Source organism: Rhinopithecus bieti, unplaced genomic scaffold (assembly GCF_001698545.2).
Source record: "Rhinopithecus bieti isolate Rb0 unplaced genomic scaffold, ASM169854v2 scaffold_1467, whole genome shotgun sequence".
In the NCBI taxonomy this organism is placed as follows: domain Eukaryota; kingdom Metazoa; phylum Chordata; class Mammalia; order Primates; family Cercopithecidae; genus Rhinopithecus; species Rhinopithecus bieti.
The window spans coordinates 39,616-58,603 of NW_016803692.1; the positions used below are offsets into that span (position 1 = coordinate 39,616).

The 18,988-nt window shown below is 36.8% G+C and overlaps 1 protein-coding gene across 1 annotated transcript in view; it reads left to right on the top strand.

The window, feature by feature from the left end:
• Nucleotides 1-18,988, top strand: part of LOC108514541 (guanylate-binding protein 7) — a 45,281-nt gene that overhangs the window by 21,473 nt on the left and 4,820 nt on the right. Inside the window, 6 exon segments of the mRNA XM_017850818.1 lie at nucleotides 3,387-3,496; nucleotides 3,700-3,896; nucleotides 5,588-5,833; nucleotides 6,580-6,860; nucleotides 8,385-8,597; nucleotides 14,482-14,584. Coding sequence (XP_017706307.1) covers nucleotides 3,387-3,496; nucleotides 3,700-3,896; nucleotides 5,588-5,833; nucleotides 6,580-6,860; nucleotides 8,385-8,597; nucleotides 14,482-14,584 — 1,150 coding nt within the window.

Here is an 18,988-nt window from a genome sequence, read left to right on the forward strand (position 1 = left end):
TCTCAGTATTTGCTTGTCTATAAAGGATTTTATTTCTCCTTCACTTATGAAGCTTAGTTTGGCTGGAGATGAAACTCTGGGTTGAAATTCTTTTCTTTTCTTTAAGAATATTGAATATTGGCCCCCACTCTCTTCTGGCTTGTAGAGTTTCTGCTGAGAGATCCACTGATGGGCTTCTCTTTGTGGGTACCCTGACCTTTCTCTCTGGCTGCCCTTAATATTTTTTCCTTCATTTCAACTTTGCTGAATCTGACGATTATGTGTCTTGGAGTTGCTCTTCTCAAGGAATATGTTTGTGGCATTCTCTGTATTTCCTAAATTTGAATGTTGGCCTTCCTTGCTAGGTTGGGGAAGTTCTCCTGAATAATATCCTGAAGAGTGTTTTCCAACTTGGTTCCATTCTCCCTATCACTTTCAAGTACACCAATCAGACATAGATTTGGTCTTTTCATATAGTCCCATATTTCTTGGAGGCTTTGTTCATTTCTTTTTACTCTTTTTTTCTCTAAGTTTCTCTTCTCGCTTCATTTCATTCATTTGATCTTCAATCAATGATACCCTTTCTTCCACTTGATCAAATCAGCTACTGAAGCTTGTGTATGCATCACATAGTTCTTATGCCATGGTTTTCAGCTCCATTAGGTCCTTTAAGGTCATCTCTACACAATTTATTCTCATTAGCCAGTTGTCTAATCTTTTTTCAAGGTTTTTAGCTCCTTTGCGATGGGTTTGAACATCCTCCTTTAGCTCAGAGAAGTTTTTTTATTACCGATCGTCTGAAACCTTCTTCTAACTCATCAAAGTCATTCTCCATCCAACTTTGTTCCATTGCTGACGAGGAGCTGTGTTTCTTTGGAGGAGAAGAGGTGCTCTGATTTTTAGAATTTTCAGTTTTTCTGCTCTGGTTTCTTCCCATCTTTGTGGTTTTATCTACCTTCGGTCTTTGATGATGGTGACATACAGATGGGGTTTTGGTGTGCATGTCCTTTCTGTTTGTTAGTTTTCCTTCTAACAGTCAGGACCTTCCACTGCAGGTCTGTTGGAGTTTGCTGGAGGTCCACTCCAGACCCTGTTTGCCTGGGTATCACCAGGGGAGGCTGTAGAACAGCAAGTATTGCAGAATGGCAAATGTTGCTGCCTGATCCTTCCTCTGGAAGCTTTGTCTCAGAGGGGCAGCCAGCTGTATGAGGTGTCAGTCAGCCCCTACTGGGAGGTCTCTCCCAGTTAGGCTACTCAGTGGTCAAGAACCCACTTGAGGAGGCAGTCTGTCCATTCTCAGAGCTCACACTCCGTGCTGGGAGAACCAGTACTCTCTTCAAAGCTGTCAGACAGGGATGTTTTCTCAATTTTCCTTTTTTAAACTTTTATTAAGTTTTGTGGTATTTCATTAAGTTCAGGGGCACCACTGAACTTAAAATAAAATATTTTAACTTATTTATTTTATTTTATTTTATTTTATTAAGTTTGGGGATAAGCCTGAACTTAAATTAAAAGTTAAAAAGAAGAAAAAAAAAGAAAATAGAGGCCAGATGCGTTGGCTCACGCCTGTAATCCCAGCACTCTGAGAGGCCAAGGTGGGTGGATCACCTGAGGTCAAGAGTCCAAGACCAGCCTGGCTAACATGGTGAAATCCCATCTCTACTGAAAATACAAAAATTAGCCAGGCATGATGGCAGGTGCCTGTGATCCCAGCTACTTTGGAGGCTGAGGTGGAAGAATCACTTGAACCTGGGAGATGGAGGTTGCAGTGATTGCACCATTGCACTGCAGTCTGGGAAACAGAGCAAGACTCTATTTCAAAAAAAAGAAAATAGAATTAGTGTGGTTTGGCTTTCATACTGCAAAAATTACAAATGTGTGTGGGGTCTCATTTAGAAATAGTGAATTTAAAGATACAGTTCTAAAGTTATCAATCATCATTTCAGTGTACAACAAAGATGAAATATTGATTTGAAATAGATTGTAAGGTGCATAAACTTTTTTATTTGCAAAAGTATGACTGTTCAAGGAACCAAAACATACAAATATATACATGCTTGATGGAAGCAAAATTACTTGTTGGCCTTGGAATTTGTGGATTTGGTCAGCATTTAATTCTATTTAAGGGACCTTCATGTCTTGCCCTGAATAGTATTTCCAGCCTTGTCTTCTCCACATACCTATTCACTCATTCAATTGAATTAAATAACTGTAATACCATTATATGATCATACCCTAAAATTTTTGACTTGGATTTTGTTGGGTCTTTCACCTTTTTAATTCTTTCATTTCTGCAAGTCCTCATTTTATGTACTCCTTAACGTCCAGCTCTTTTCAACCTACTGCCATCTAATTCTAGTTAGACATAGTAACTTCTTGCTCGAACTCACAGAGCATTTGTTTCTCTTTATTTTCCTTCCTTCCCACCTCCCATTTTTTAGATTGTTGTTTGTTTTATTTTTTACATTATGACTTTCGTTCCACTCCCGGCAGAAATTATCATCTTGGTTGCACTTTTATGTTGACAATGCTATCTGCCACTCCTGAAAGTCATCTTCTTGTGATTATGGAACTTTGCATCCATAAAACCAAAGGCAGTGTCTGCATTTTGTACATAGCTGAACAATTTTTGGTGAATTTGATTGATTATCATTTGCATTCCTAATATAGCCATGATTGAGAAAATCTGCCAAAGGATTATTGTTCACTAATTACTACATACTTACTATGCTTTAGGCACTGCATCAAATATTTTACACATTGACCATGTCAACTGCTACTTTTAATATCTAAAGAAAGTGACGTCCTGAGAAGATCAATATAAATGGCAAAAATACAGTTTGACTTTAACATGACCTTCAAAATTCATATTACATGCCTCACTATTCAGTTATATATACTACAGCTGAAATAGTGAATGGACAACCAAATGAATGAATTAATAAGTGAATAAATTAAAAGGAGACTCTTAAGTCCTAACAGTAATGTGCTTTCAAGTGTCACAAATAATATCAGATCAAGTTTGGAAAAATTTAAATTTATTGTATACAAAAAGTGGAGAGCATCATTCAGGAGACTTCAAACCAAGATGTTCTCCTTATAATGGTTACAGCACAATTGATAAAGCATAAAGGAAGAAATATATTTACTTATCATGTGATTGGCTATTATACATTAACAATATTTTTAGGGAAAATAGAGATGCTTAAGCTGCTTTTTCTATAGCTGATTTATTTAATTTCGCTGAATCATGCTGACAAGCATATAAAGCTTACATTTGTGTTTCCTTTAGACACAGCATTTTGGGAAAACTGGAATGACTTCAGTTTTGGTTACATGGATACAAATAGTTGACCTTGAGATGTATCTAAACTGTGGCTCCCTTTTTTCTATTTCTTTAACACTAGAGTGACCCTAAGAATGACTCTTGGATCTTTGCCCTGGCTGTGCTTCTAAGCAGCAGCTTTGTCTACAACAGCATGAACACCATCAACCACCAGGCCCTGGAGCAGCTGCAGTATCCTTCCGGGAAGTGAAGAGCAGGTTTTATGGACTTTAGGGGAATGGAAACGGATACTGTGTCTTCTCTGCTGTGATTCAGTTGTCCTGGTTGAGTAAGAAAAGACACAGTGCAAAAGGGAACGTGTATAAAACTTGTTTCTAAGTGAGATGTGGAAACGATGGTGTAGGGTGCCACCCCTTCCTTAGCTGAGATCCCAGCTATGTGACTGAACTAACAGAGCTAATCAGGGCAAAATCCTGCCCCAAACCTGATGAAGTTGAGGACTCCAGCGAGTTTGTGAGTTTCTTTCCAGACTTTATTTGGACTGTTCGGGATTTTACCCTGGAACTGAAGTTAGATGGACACCCCATCACAGAAGATGAGTACTTGGAGAATGCCTTGAAGCTGATTCCAGGTATCAGAGCATGGCCTAGATGGCAGAAGGTTCAGTAGTGGGTGGGCTCAACTAGGACCTGCTCTTCAACTTACACAAATTTTTATATTGGACCTGATTGAGGCCCTTGCTTACGGTGGTTGGTGATTGACAAGTGATTATGATTTTTGTGGTTATTTTTACTTGAAATTTCCCAGAGGCTGAGGTTCAAATTCATTGAGGAAATTTAAAACTCAAAGTTCTATCAAATGATTTTAGACCAATAAGTACTATGAAAAATATATCGAGGATTACAATTAATATTATCACATCCTAAGACTCATATATTTGTGTTACTTATTAACTTCAAGTTCTCTTCCTATTCTATTTGGAGAAAATTACCTAATAAGTTTGGAAGCTCGTAAATGCAGAATCACAAGAAGTCAAATGATCAAATTTTGGAAATATATCTCACTTGGTCTATTTTATTAGCCTGGATAGTTATATCCTTTAGAGAAAAAGGAGAGTCATACAGATTAATGATTCAGGAAATTAAAAAAAAAAATGCACTGACATGTGCTTCCAGTAGGACTGTCAAACCCTTTATTTTACTGTTTTCATAACATCACCTACTTCATTCTACAGTCTCATATAATACGTTGTCAACCTAATATACGTTTGTTAAATAGACTATATTTAGCAGAGTGGATACCTGCTAGCACCTACAATCAATATCCATGTTTGTTCATTTGTTCATCCTTTCAACAAATATTTGTTTTGAATAACTGATACACGCCACAGAATCCCTCTGCAAGACAATGTTAGACCTAATATAATCTGACCTGAGTATTTTCTGTCTCTTTCCGACATTTTCCCCAGCCGCATCTTGTCCTTGTTCCTAGCATTACTTTATTTTTAAGCCCTACATTTCATTTCTGACACGGGGACAGTAAGATTGAGAAAGTCCATGATGCTCTGTAATATTAGCCAGAAACAGGAAGAAAAATATGACAGGACCTCTTTTCTATATGGATTCTATTTTAAAACGTCAAATACATAGAAACAGAGAGTAGAACAGTGGTTACCAGGGCACGGTGAGGAAGGAAATGAGGACATGTGGGTGAAAGGTACAAACTTGAAGTTATATAGGGTGGAAAAGTCTAGGGATCTAATATACTGCAGGAGAACTATCCTTAACGATATTGTATTTTACATTTAAAATGTACAGAGATTAGATTTTAGGTACTCTTACCACCAAAAAAACCGACGAAAAGTATGGAAGGTAATGGATATCTAATTTGCTTACTTAGTAGTAGTTTCACTATGTACACGTACATCGAAACTTCATGTTATAACACCTTAAATATATATAATTTTTAAGGAAAGTACTTCTTATCATATTTTAGTTAATCATAATTCAGCAAACATTTAAAAAATCATCAGTCTACGAGACATCATACAGCAGCTGGGGAAACCAACCATAAATTCCTTCACTTGAGGTGGATGCCTTCCCTTCCTTTCCAGAAGTACCTTTCTGACTCTGCTTTGTGCAGACATTGACTTTTCATACCTTAAGTAGATTAGCGTAAGTTTGGTTGCATGAGAGGTTTTGTTGCATAGATTCACAGACATGAGAGACTGTAGTGGTTGATGCAAGGAACTTTGGAAATGAAAATCTTCAGGCTCGCTTAAAAGCTGTTCTTCAGTAGTCACTTTTTTCACTAATTCTGCAGGCAAGAATCCCCAAATCCAAAATTCTAACAAGCCCAGGGAGTGGATCAGGCATTTCTTTCCAAAACGGAAGTGCTTTGTCTTTGACCGGCCAACAAATGACAAAAAACTCTTACTCCATGTTGAAGAAATACCGGAAGACCAACTGGATAGTAATTTTCAGGTGCAATCAGAAAACTTCTGTTCTTATATCCTCACCCATGCAAAGACCAAGACCCTGAGGGAGGGAATCCTTGTCACTGGAAACCGTGAGTCTATTCCCCTATATGGGTGTTTATTGAGGCCTACTGTATCTCAAAAACTAGTAAACTAAGCTTATAAGCACGAACAACTGGTAAGGAAATAACATCTGTGTTATGAGGTGTGGGATAAGTGAAGGATATTTTTCTCAGTGAGGGTATAAAAGATGTATTGTGAATTTACACAAAACAGAAAGTAAGTATCTGCAAGCCTAATGAGATTTTGAGATACAAAATTCAGCAAAATCTTATAAACAAAGCTGGCTTCATGAACATGTTACCTGTGCAGTCTTTTAGTGCTCTGTACAGAAAAGAGCTTCTCACAGGGTTTAACGTTCTGGCACTCTCTTAAGTGTTTTTATAAAGGCACCTGCATTTACATTCAGAATCATGATCCACAAATGATATAATTTACTTTGCTGAATAAATGTTTTTAAATTTTTACTTAAGCAGAAAAGTATTCTTTTTCAAGAAACCCTTGCTCCATATTGTTTGTGATTAGTAATTAACTTTGTAATGTGGTGAGCTGGAGAACAAAATAGAAAGAATAAATAGGAACAACAGTGATGTTATTGTAAGAAAGTGGCTTCGTAAAAAGTAGTAGTAGTAGTAATAGTAGAATTAAAAGAAGGAGAAGGAGGGAAAATTCATGTTAAATGGAATTTTTTGTGATTTTTAGAATGCTGATACATACCACTTGTAAAACAATGAGTGAAAACTTTCTATCTATTCCCTAAATTTCCTAAATCATTCAGGGCTGGGGATGCTGGTGGAGACCTACCTGGATGCCATCAACAGTGGAGCGGTTCCTTGTCTGGAGAATGCAATGGCAGCTCTGGCCCAGCGTGAGAACTCAGCGGCCGTGCAGAGGGCAGCTGACCACTATAGCCAGCGGATGGCCCAGCAAGTGAGATTCCCGACAGATACGCTCCAGGACCTGCTGGACGTGCACACGGCCTGTGAGAGGGAAGCCATTGCAGTCTTCATGGAACACTCCTTCAAGGATAAAAACCAGGAATTTCAGAAGAAGCTCGTGGTAATCTTCGTTTTTTTTTTTTTTTTTTCCTGATTACTGCCTTTCTGGAATGATACTTATAGCCCACCTTTTTAATGCCATGGTTCATCTCTTTCTCATGGTAAAGGGAGCTTGGATTATTTTATGTGACTGAATTTAATGGGCTACAGTTTTTGATTTTTCTACAATATGGGAAATTTATTAATTTTCTATCATATATAAGAAATTATGATTGTAGCCCATTTAACAACACATTTATACAACATACTAACTACAGTTAATAACAATGTATTGCATTCTTGAAAATTACTAAGAGAATAGTATTTAGAATGACAAATATTTGAGCTAATATATATGTTACTTAGTTTTAGTAATTTCATAATCTATACAAGTTAAACAGAATTCTTAACTTGTACAGATTATGTTACATTTCATGTTACATTTCAAAATAACATGATGCAAGCATTATACATATACAATTTTTTTTTAATCTTATAAAAAGGTAAAATAAAGAAGCACTTCCCTGACTCTGAGTGTGAAAAAATGCCTAAGCTCACAGCTCTGTAAGTCAGAAGTTCCTTTTAGGGCATCTGTGTGCTCCCCCCAGTGTGTCATAAGCTGAAAACAAGGTGTTGATTGAGCTTACTTCTTACCTGTATGCTCAGGTGAACCTCTCTCCATCTTCAAGTCAGCAATGATGCATCAAATGTTTCTCTTGTTTCTAATCTCTCTGGCTTCCTCTTCTGCCTCAAGGTAAACAAAAAAGCTCTGCTTTCAAAGAGCTCGTATGATATGGTAATTCTTAAATACTTTTTTGAGTATACTCAGTACTACTTGAATATTCGCCATTTCTAAAAGTCAACAGATATCATATAATGTTACGTAAACACTGGAGTACACTCCATCATATTAATAAGCCCAGGGACTATGGAGAGTGTGGAAACTTCGGAGGGGAAATCCTGGGGGATATCTTAAATCTGCCGTTGGCACTGTTATTGAATAGCCTTCTTTCAGTCTGTCTATTACCAGTCCACAAGTGACAGAAATCTCTTAGTACATATTGAGAAAACCCAGATGCAATCATAACTTACAAGTGTAAGCAAAAAATAATAATGTTCCCATATCTTCACATGCTAAGATCCCTTTTGGAGTTCCAAGCTCTGTTCAGAGTACAATCAAGTCATTACTGGGATGTGATTATACCAGAAGGGTTGATTTTCTGTGTACACATTTTATCCATAGCAATCCATGCTCTCTAAGGACACTACTACTGCCACAACTGAATTGTTCCTTGCTTATTTTTTATAGTTAGATCACCGTTAATCATACTTTTGCTGAAGGAAAGATAGAGTTCATGAACTTTCCACAGGCCATGCAGAGAACTGATCCAAACTGGAATTAAAACAAGTCTTCTGACTCTTGGTCTACACCATATCTCAGTCCGCTCTGAGGCCATCAGACTACTTCTTCCAAGAGGATCACAGTTGGACCTTCCCTTCTAACAGCTTCTTTCTACTGTTTTTTTCCCCTACACTTTTCTGGCAGGACACCATGGAGAAAAAGAAGGAAGACTTTGTGCTACAGAATGAAGAGGCATCTGCCAAATATTGCCAGGCTGAGCTTAAGCGGCTTTCAGAGCTCTTGATGGAAAGTATTTCAAGAGGAACTTTCTTTGTTCCTGGAGGGCACGATATCTACTTAGAAGCAAAAAGGAAGATTGAACAGGACTATACACTAGTGCCCAGAAAAGGAATTAAGGTGAGGAATAAGGGGAGAATGGATGACAGAGGATAGTCAGAGGGTCCTTGTTGCCCTTTCTGAAAATCTAAGAACACAGCACCATTTATGGACAAAAAGTGAAGTATGGAAATACCTTGATGTTTTAAATCTTAAAATCCACAATTATTTAGCTACTCTTACTAAAACAGAACTTTTTTTTTCCCAAAGAGGATTTAGAATCAGAAGTCCAGGTGAAACAAACCATTTCTTTTATTTATCATATAATGTGATAGTTTTTGTGCTAAATACAGAAAATACACTATGAAAGGAAGAGCTTTGTTTTCAGAAGTTTATGGTCTTACACAAGATGGACAAATTAATACTCAATTGGATATGGAGTGTTTATGCTTATCATACTGGTGTACATTGATAGTGATGATGATGATGGTGATGATCAACAGAAAGGTTCATAGACATTGAGCATTCATTTTGTGTATCAGATATTGTTTTAGGTGATTTTGTTGGATTATCAGTTTCATTCTCAGAATAATGTAAATTAGTTACTACTATCTTCCATATAGGCAATTGAGAAACGTTAACGCATGGAGAGGCTAATAAAGTTCCTAAGATGACACAGTCAGTAAGTGGTGGAGCTGATGGGCTGATCTATGTACTTAAAAGCCATTGGAAACTCATGATTTTTCTTTTTGAGGAAACTGTCCTGTGTTCTATGATGACTATACTAATTCACGTTCCTCCCAACGGTGTCTAAGGGTTCCCCTTTCTCTACATCCTTGCCAATGCTTGTTATCTTTTGACTTTTTGATAATCATCATTCTGTGTGAGGTGATATCTCATTATGGTTTTCATTTGCATTTCTCTGAAGTTTAGTGATGCAGAACATGCTTTCACATACTTGATGGTCATTTAAATGTCTTCTTTTGAGGGATGTCTGTTCAGCTCTTTTGCTCATTTTTTTTAAAATCAGTTTTGTTGTATTTCATTTTATTGTGTTGCTATTGAGTTATATGAGCTCCGTATATATTTTGGATATTAAGCACTTATCAGATATACGGTTTGCAAATATGTTCTATTCTGTATGTTGTCTTTTCTTTTTTCCTTTCTTTTTTTATCGAGTGGTAACTTAGTTTGATGTAGTCCCACTAGTTTCTTTTAGCACTTGTTGCCTGTGCTATTGGTGTGAAATCCAAAAGTATCATTGCCAAGACCAGTGTCTAGGAGTATTTCCTGGGTTTTCTCTTAAGAGTTTTACAGTCTTTGTAAAACTGTTTTTACATCTTTAACCAATTTTTAGTTGACATTTGTGTGTAGTACAAGGGTCCAATTTTCCTACCACCATTCCACCATTTATTAAAGATACTACCTTTTTCTCCTGGTGTACTCTTGGCACGTGTTTTTTAAAAGTCTTTGCCTGTAAACGTGTAGGTTTGTTTTCTGGCTCTCTATTCTGTTCCACGGAGTTAGATGTCTGTTTTTATGCCAGCATTATGCTACTTGATACCTTTGTAGTAGATTTTGGAGTCAGATAGTATGATGCCTTTGGCTCTGTTTTTCTTGCTTTGGCTATTTTGGGGTCTTTTATGGTTCCATATGAATTTTATAATTGGTTTTCTTACTGCTGTGGAAAAAACAGCGTTGGAATTTTGATAGATATTGTGTAAATCTGTAGGTTTTTTAGATAGTATGAACATTTAGCAATATTAATTTTTCCAATCAGTATACATGGAATATCTCTCCATTTACTTTATGTCTTCTTCAGTTAATTTCATCAGCATTTTATGATTTTCAGTGTACAGATCTTTCACCTCTTTGGTTACATTTACTCCTAAGCACTTTATTATTTCGATGCTATTATAAATGTGATTGTTTTCTTATTTTTTCATATAGTTTGTTCTTAGTGCATAGAAATGCAGCTGAATTTGTATGTTAATTTTGTATCCTCCAACTTTACTGAATGTATTAGTTTAACAGCTATTGGTGGACTTCTGGTTGTATTTCCAAAGGAACTAAAGTCACTATCTCAAAGAGATATTTTCACTCCCATGTTCATTGCAGCATAATTCACGATAGCCAAGACATGAAAACAACCTGTGTCCATCCACAAATGAGCAAGTGAAGAAAATGTGATATATATGCTTATCTATATGTAAATATAGATATATAAAATAAAGTATTATTCAGCCTTAAAAAGAAAGGAATCTTACCACTGGTGACAACATGAATGAACCTGGAGGACATTATGCTTAGTGAAATCAGCCATTCTTAGAAAGACAAATACTGCATGACGCACCTTCGTGTGAAATTATTTAAAAAGAGTGAAAGTTGGCTGGGCATAGTGGTTCAGGCCTCTAATCCCAGCACTTTGGGAGACTGAGGCAGGTGGATCACAAGGTCAGGAGATTAAGTCCATCCAGGCCAACATGGTGAAACCCTGTCTCTACTAAAAATAAAAAAATTAGCCTGGCATGGTGGTGCATGCCTGTAGTCCCAGCTACTAGGGAGGCTGAGGCGGGAGAATCACTTGAATCCAGGAGGCGGAGGTTGAAGTGAACTGAGATCGCTCCACTGCACTCCAGCTTGGTGACAGAGTGAGACTCCGTCTAAAAAAAAAAAAAAAAAAGTGAAAGTCACAGTAGAATGGGTGGTTACCAGGGGGAGAGGGGTGGGAGGAAAGAGGAGATAGTGGGCAGTAGGTACAAACATTCAGTTATAAGATGAATAAGTTCTGGATGCCTAGTGTATAGCCTGGTGACTATAGTTAATGTACTGTATACTTGAAATTTTCTAAGAGAGTAGGTCCCTTGTGTTCCCACCACACACATACAAAAATAGATAACTACATGAGGTGCAAATATATTAGCTTGATAATGGTAACCATTTCATAATGTATACATATACCAAAATATTGTGCTGTTCCTCTTAAACATAATTTTTATTTATCAATCAACTTCAAAAAACTTGTAAAACAAAATTAGAAATTAGCCTATATTATTTAAAAAGGAAAAAATAGCAGATACTGGTGAGGTTGTAGAGAAAAGGGAATGCTTATACACTGCTGGTGGGATTGTAAATTGTAAATTCCCCTGTGGGAAGCAGTTTAGAGATTTCTTAAAGAACTAAAAATAGAATTATTATTCTTATTGTTGAACCCAGCAATCCTATTACTAGGTATATGCCCAAAGGAAAATAAAACATTCTACCAAAAAGACACCTGCACTCATATTTTATCACAGCAGTATTCACAATAGCAAAGACACAGAATCAACATATGTGCCCATCAACAGTGGACTGGATTTTAACAATGCGGTGCATATACACCTTGAGACACTATGTAGCCATAAAAAGAATGAAATCATGTCCTTTGTAGAAAAATGGTTGCATCTGGAGGCCATTATATTAAGTGAATTAATGCAGAAACAGAAAACCAAATACTGCATGTTCTCACTTGTAAGTGGGAGCTAAACAATGAATACACATGTACATAGAGATGGGAACAATATACACTGGGGAATACAAGAGAGAGGAGGCAGGGGGTACTATGTTTACTATCTGGGTGACTGTTTTGACTGAAGCCCAAACCTCAGTATCATGCAATATAGTCATGTAACAAACCTGCATGTGAACCCCATTGATTGAGTTGGGTTATTTGTCCCCACTCAAATCTCATATTGAATTGTAATCCCCAATGCTGGAAGTGAGGCCTCGTGGGAGGTATTTGGATCATGGGAGCAGATCCTACATGGCTTGCTGCTGTCTGCGTGATAGTGAGTTCTCTGGAGGTCTGGTCATTTTAAAATGTGTGGCACCTCCCCCAACCACTCTCTCTCGCTCTCTCTTGCTCCTGCTTTTGTCATGTGACATGCAAGCTCCTGCTTCACCTTCCACCAGGAGTAAAAGCTTCCTGAAGCCTTACCAGAAGCCATGTTTCCTGTAAAGCCTGCAGAACTATGAGCCCATTAAACCTCTTTGCTTTATAAATTGCCCCTGAACTTAAAATAAAAGTTAAATTAAAAAAAAAATTAAATGTAGATCCTAACTCTAAACCTAAATCATTATTGCTCACTCACCCTACAACAGTAGTGTCCAAAAAACTATTTTAAATACAGATCAGATGAAAATAAATAGCTACTTGTAATCCTCCTTGGAAAGATATGTATATCAAATCTGAGTATGATTTTTTACTCCATAAGTCCCTACCAGTTAAAGAGAAAAAAGGGCTAAATTCTGAACTGCAATGTCTTTTGCATTCTCAGAACCAAGCCTAGTACAGGTCGGGTAATTTCACTTATCTGAGTTTCAATTTCCTCACAAAATGAAAAGAAGGTGACTGTTTAATATTTTAAAAGTCAGAATTCCAAGTGTTGACAAGAATATGAAGCAACTGGAATTCTCACACATTGCTAATGAGGTATAAATCAGAACATCAATTTGGAAAACTGTTTGGTTTCAGTTGCTAAAGTTGAAAAACAAATACTGAATGACACAGTAAATCCATTCCTAGATATATACATTCACTTAAAAGATTGGGACAGAAATGGTCACAACAGCACCATTCACAATAGCACCAAACTGAAATTTTACCCTAATGTCCATCAACAATAGAACAAGTAAACTAGTGTATTCACATAATGGCATACTATATCACAATGAAAATGAATAAGCTACAATCACACAGTAAGAAAAAAAATAAATTGCCCAGTCTCAGGTATTTGTAGTAATGCAAGAATGGCCTAACACACCCATGAATCTGATTTTTTTTTTTTTTTTGAAAGAAGGAAACAAGGAAAATAACCATCAAAAAATGCCTAGGTCCTTCCTTCTGTGATGTGCCCCACCCACCCAAATTTCAGTCACTAATCACATGTTGGCTGAGGTATTTATGCCTTTTTTTCCTTCCCACGTGTGACTATTAAGTCTATGCAGTGTTGTATTTTCCGTGATTGTTAATTTCCCATTTTGGACAGCCATGTTACTGCCTTAAAGTTTCAAATTCTTAAAGTTTCTCAGGCCAGGTACAGTGTCTCACACCTATAATCCCAACGCTTTGGGAGGCCAAGGCAGGAGGATTGTTTCAGACCAGGAGATTGAAACTACCCTGAGCAACATCACAAGACTTCCATCTCTACAAAAATAAAAAATAAAATTAGTACACATCTGCAGTCCCAGCTACACAGGAGGCTGAGGCAGCAGCATTCAGCCCAGGAGTTCAAGGTTGAAGTCATAGTACTACTGAACTTACCCTTGGGTGACAGAGTGAGACTGTCTCAAAAAAGAAAAAAAAGTTTCTCAACTGTTTAATTTTCCATTATATTCACCGCTACTCCTGTAAATAGACCAAATAGTTACCTGTTCGGTCTTTTTAAGGTTTTAACTTTTTAAGTTAAATTTGAATACATTGTTTACTTTTAGTGAACTATTATCAACATTCTTAACAGTGATCAAAAGTAAATTAATTAATTAATTAATAATTAGACTAGAAAAACTTCCAGCGAGATAAGAGCTATTAGGTAAAGTATCAATAGATGTTATCCTAATTTGAAAAGGGTAGGCAGGCTTTCAGGCAGAAGAAAAAAGAAAGCAAATAATGCAAACTATGGAGGATGTGGGTTTCTAGAACTGCATAGAAATCTGGTTGTCTGCACCCTGAGGTGGGTGGTGAGCAGCATCCCTGGGAAAAGAGGCTGGACAGGCATGAGGGAGGCTGCTGCACAGGGTTTTCATGTCTCAACAAAGAGCTTGGACGTTTTGTTGTGGCTGTGGAAAGAAAGAAACCACTGTGGAATCTTAAGAATAATGTGAAGTTTACAAGTTTAGATCTGTGGCTTTGTTGAACAATAATTTCCTTATCACAAGACAAGATTTCTGCTGCCTGACAGGTCTTTGCTCCTTCTTGATTCTTCAGGCAAACGAGGTCCTCCAGAGCTTCCTGCAGTCACAGATGATTATAGAGGAATCCATCCTGCAGTCAGACAAAGCCCTCACTGCTGGAGAGAAGGTCATAGCAGGTACAGGGACAGGGCTCAGCTTTCAGGCAAATGGGTAGGTTCTTGCAATACCCTCTTGAAGTTCAGAAAAAAGGATTTTCCTTCTACCAGGAGCTTTTTTGTCATAGGGAACACATGCTCTGCTAAAACTGAAAATAACAAGGCGAGTTGGGATTGAACATTCAGCCACTCAGTTTCTTCCCACAACATTCTTAAACATGCTCTTGCTGACATGGCTAGTGGGAGAATTCAGAGATTCTCAATTCCCCACCTTGGTGCTTTTTACAAAGTTAGTTTGGCCTCTGAACTCAGGAGAATAGAACTCAGACAAGACTGTTACTTCCATTTTTTTTTTTCTTTCCAAATTTTATTTTAGGTCCAGAGGGTAAACAAGTAGGTTTGTTACATGGGTAAATCGTGTGTCATGGGGATTTGTTGTACAGATTATTTCACCACCCAGGTAATGAGCACAGTACCCCACAGGTAGTTTTTCAATCTTCACCCTCTTCCCATCCTCCACAAGTAGGTCCTGGTGTCTATTGGACTCTTTGTGTCCATGTGTACTCAATATTAGGTTCCCACTCATAAGTAAGAACATTGTGGTATTTGGTTTTCTAGTCCTGCATTAATTCTCTTAGGGTATTGACCTCCAGCTGCATCCACAGTGCTGCAAAGAACATGATTTCATTCATTTTATGGCTGTGTAGTATTCTAAGGCATATATGTACAACATTGTCATTATCCAGTCCACTACTGATGAACATTTAGGTTGATTCCACATCTTTGCTATTGCAAATAGTGTAGTGATGAACATGCGCATGCATGTGTCTTTGTGATGGAATGATTTATTTTCCTTTGGGTATATACCTAGTAATGGGATTGCTGGGTCAAATGATAGTTTTGTTTTAAGTTCTTTGAGAACTCTCCAAACTGCTTTCCATAGCAGCTGAACTAATTTACAATCCCACCAGCAGTGTATAAGAATTCCCTTTTCTTGGCAACCATGCCAGCATCTGTTATTTTTTGACTTTTTAATAACAGCCCTTCTGACTGGTATGAGATTATATCTCATGTGGTTTCTATTTGCATTTTTCTAATGATTTATGATGTTGAGCATTTTTTCATATGCTTGCTGGCCATGTGTATGTCTTCTTTGGATAAATGTCTGTTAATGTCCATTGCCTGTTTTCTAATGGGGTTGTTTGCTTTTTTCTCAATTTCTTTAACTTCCTTATAGATTTTGGATATTAGATTTTTGTTGGATGCACAGTTTGCAGATATTTTCTCCCATTCTGTAGGTTGTCTGTTTACTCTGTTGATAGTTTCCTTTGTTGCGCATGAGCTCTTTAGTTGAATTAGGTCCCACTTGTTAATTTTTTGTTTGGTTGCTGTGGCTTTTGAAGTTTTCATCATGAAATCTTTGCCAGTGCCTATGTACAGAATGGTATTTCCTAGGTTTTCTTTTGGGGGTTTTATAGTTTTTAAATTTTACATTTACATCTTTAACTCATGTCGAGTTGATTTTTGTATATAGTGAGAAGACGGGGTCCAGTTTCAGTCTTCTGCATATGGCTAGCCAGTTAACCCAGCACCATTTATTGAGTAGGGCATTCTTTCTCCATTGCTTTTTTTGTTAGCTTTACCAAAGATCACATAGTTGTAGGTGTGTGGTATTATTTCTGCTTTCTTTAACCTTTTCCATTTGTTTATGTGTCTGTTTTGTTTTGTTTTGTTTTTTGACCAGCACCATGCTATTTTGGTTATTGTAGTCTTGTAATATAGTTTAAAGTCAGGTCATGTGATGTCTCTGGCTTTGTTCTTTTTGGTTATGAGTGCCTTGGCTACTTGGTTTTTTTGTTGTTGTTGTTGTTCCATGTGGATGTTAGAATAGTTTTTACTAATTCTATTTTTTAAAAAGTCATGGATAGTTTGATAGGAATAGCATTGAATATGTAAATCACTTTGGGCAGTATGACTATTTTAACAACATTGATTCTTCCTATCCATATGCATGGAATGTTTTTCCATTTGTTTGTGCAGTCTCAGATTTCTTTAAGCAGTGTTTTATAATTCTCTTTGTAGAGATGTTTCACCTGCCTGATTAAATCTAGGTATTTTATTCTTGGTTATGCACAATGGCTATTGTGAATAGGATTGTGTTCTTGGTTTGACTTTCAACTTGGACATTATTGGTGCAGAGAAATGCTACTGATTTTTGTACATTGATTCTTTTATCCTGAAACATTGCTGAAGTTTATCAGATGGAGGAGCCTTTGGGCAGAAAGTATGGAGTTTTCTAAGTATAGAATTATATTGTCTACGAAAAGAGATTGTTTGACTTCCTCTCTTCCTATTGGATAACTTTTTTTTTCCCCTTTGCCTGATTTCTCTGACTAGGACTTCCAGTACCATGTTGAATAGGAGTTGTGAGAGTGGGCATCCTTGTCCTTTTTTGGTTCTCTAGTGAAATATTTCCAACTTTTTCACATTCAGTATGATGTTGGCTGTGGGTTTTTCATAGATGGCTCTTATTATTTTGAGGTATGTTCCTTTGAGGCCCAGTTTGTTGAGATATTTTAACATGAAATATTGAATTTTATCAAAAGCCTTTTCTGTGCCCACTGAGATGATCATGTGATTTTTGTTCTGAGTCCTGTTTGTGTGAGGAATCAATTTATTGATTAGCGTATGCTGAATCAACCTTGCATTCCAGGAATAAAGCCTAATTGACAGTGGTGGATTTGCTTTTTAATGTGCTGCTGGATTTGGTTTGCTAGTATTTTGTTGAAGATTTTTTCATCCATGTTCATCAGGAATATTGTCCTGCATTTTCTGTTTTGTTGTGTCTCTGCCAGGTTTTAAAATCAGAATGATGCTGGCCTCATAGAATGTATTAGGAAAGATTCCCTCCTCCCCATTTTTTGGAATAGTTGAGTAGAATTGGGACCAGCTCTTCTTTCTATGTCTGGTGGAATTGACTATGAATCTGTCTGGTCTAGGACTTTTTCTGCTTGGTAGGCTTTTTAATACTGACTCAATTTTGGAACTTGTTATTAGACTATTCCAGGTTTCAATTTCTTCCTGGTTCACTTTTGGGAGGTTGTATGTTTCCAGGAATTTATCCATTTCTTCTAGGTTTCTTGGTTAGTGTTGGTTAAGGTGCATAGTGGTGTTCATAATCGTCTCTGAGGATTTTTTGTATTTCTGTGGAGTTGGTAGCAATGTCCCTTTTGTCATTTTTTTATTGTGTTTATTTGGATCTTCTCTTGTTTTGTTCTTTATTAGTCTAACTAGAAGTATATCCATCTTATTTATTCTTCCAGAGAACCATTGTTTTCATTGATCTTTTGTATGGTTTTTCTTGTCTCCATTTTGTTCACTTCAAGTCTGATTTTGGTTATTTCTTGTCTTCTGCTAGCTTTGTGCTTGGTTCACTTTTGTTTTTCTAGTTCCTCGAGGTGTAATGTTAGATTGTTAATTTGAGATATTTCTAACTTTCTGCTGTAGTTGTTTAGTGCTATTAACATTCCTCTTAACACTGCTGTAGTGGTGTCTCAAAGATTCTGGTAGTTGTATCTTTGTTTTCATTAATTTCAAAAAATTTATTTCTGCCTTAAATTCACTGTTTACCCCAAAATCATTCAGAAGCATATTATCTAATTTTCATGTAATTATATGGCTTTGAGAGATATTCTTTGTATTGATTTCTATTTTTACTGCATTGTGGTCTGAGAGCATTGGTATGATTTGGGTATTTTTTAAAATTTGTTAAGAATTGCTTTATGGCAGAGCAAGGGGTCAATTTTAGAGTATGTGCCATGTGCAGATGAGATGAATGTATATTCTGTTATTGTTGGGCGGAGAGTTTTGTAGATGTCTGTTAGGTCCATTTGGTCAAGTGTCAAGTTAGGTCCTGGATATCTTTGTTAGTTTTTTGCCTAAATGATCTGTCTAATATTGTCAGTGAAGTGTTGAAGACTCCAACTATTATTGTGTGGTTATCTAAGTTTCTTCATAGGTCTCTTTGAACTTGTTTTATGAATCTAGGATTCTCTAATATTGGGTGCATACATATTTAGTATAATTAAGTCTTCTTGTTGAATTGAAACTTTTACAATTATGTAATGCCCATCTTTATCCTTTTTCGTCATTATTGGTTTGGAGTCTGTTTTGTCTGAAATAAGAATAGCAACCTCTGCTCTTTTTGTTTTCCATTTGCTTGATAGATTTTTCTTCATCCCTTTTCTTTGAGCCTATAGGTGTAATTGCATGTGAGATTGGTCTCTTGAACATAGAAGACAGTTGGGTCTTATTTCTTTACGCAACTTGCCACTCTGTGCCTTTTAACTGGGGTGGTTAGCCCTTTTACATTCAAAGTTAATATTGATATGTGTGGATTTGATCCACACTTGATTTTGTTCTTGT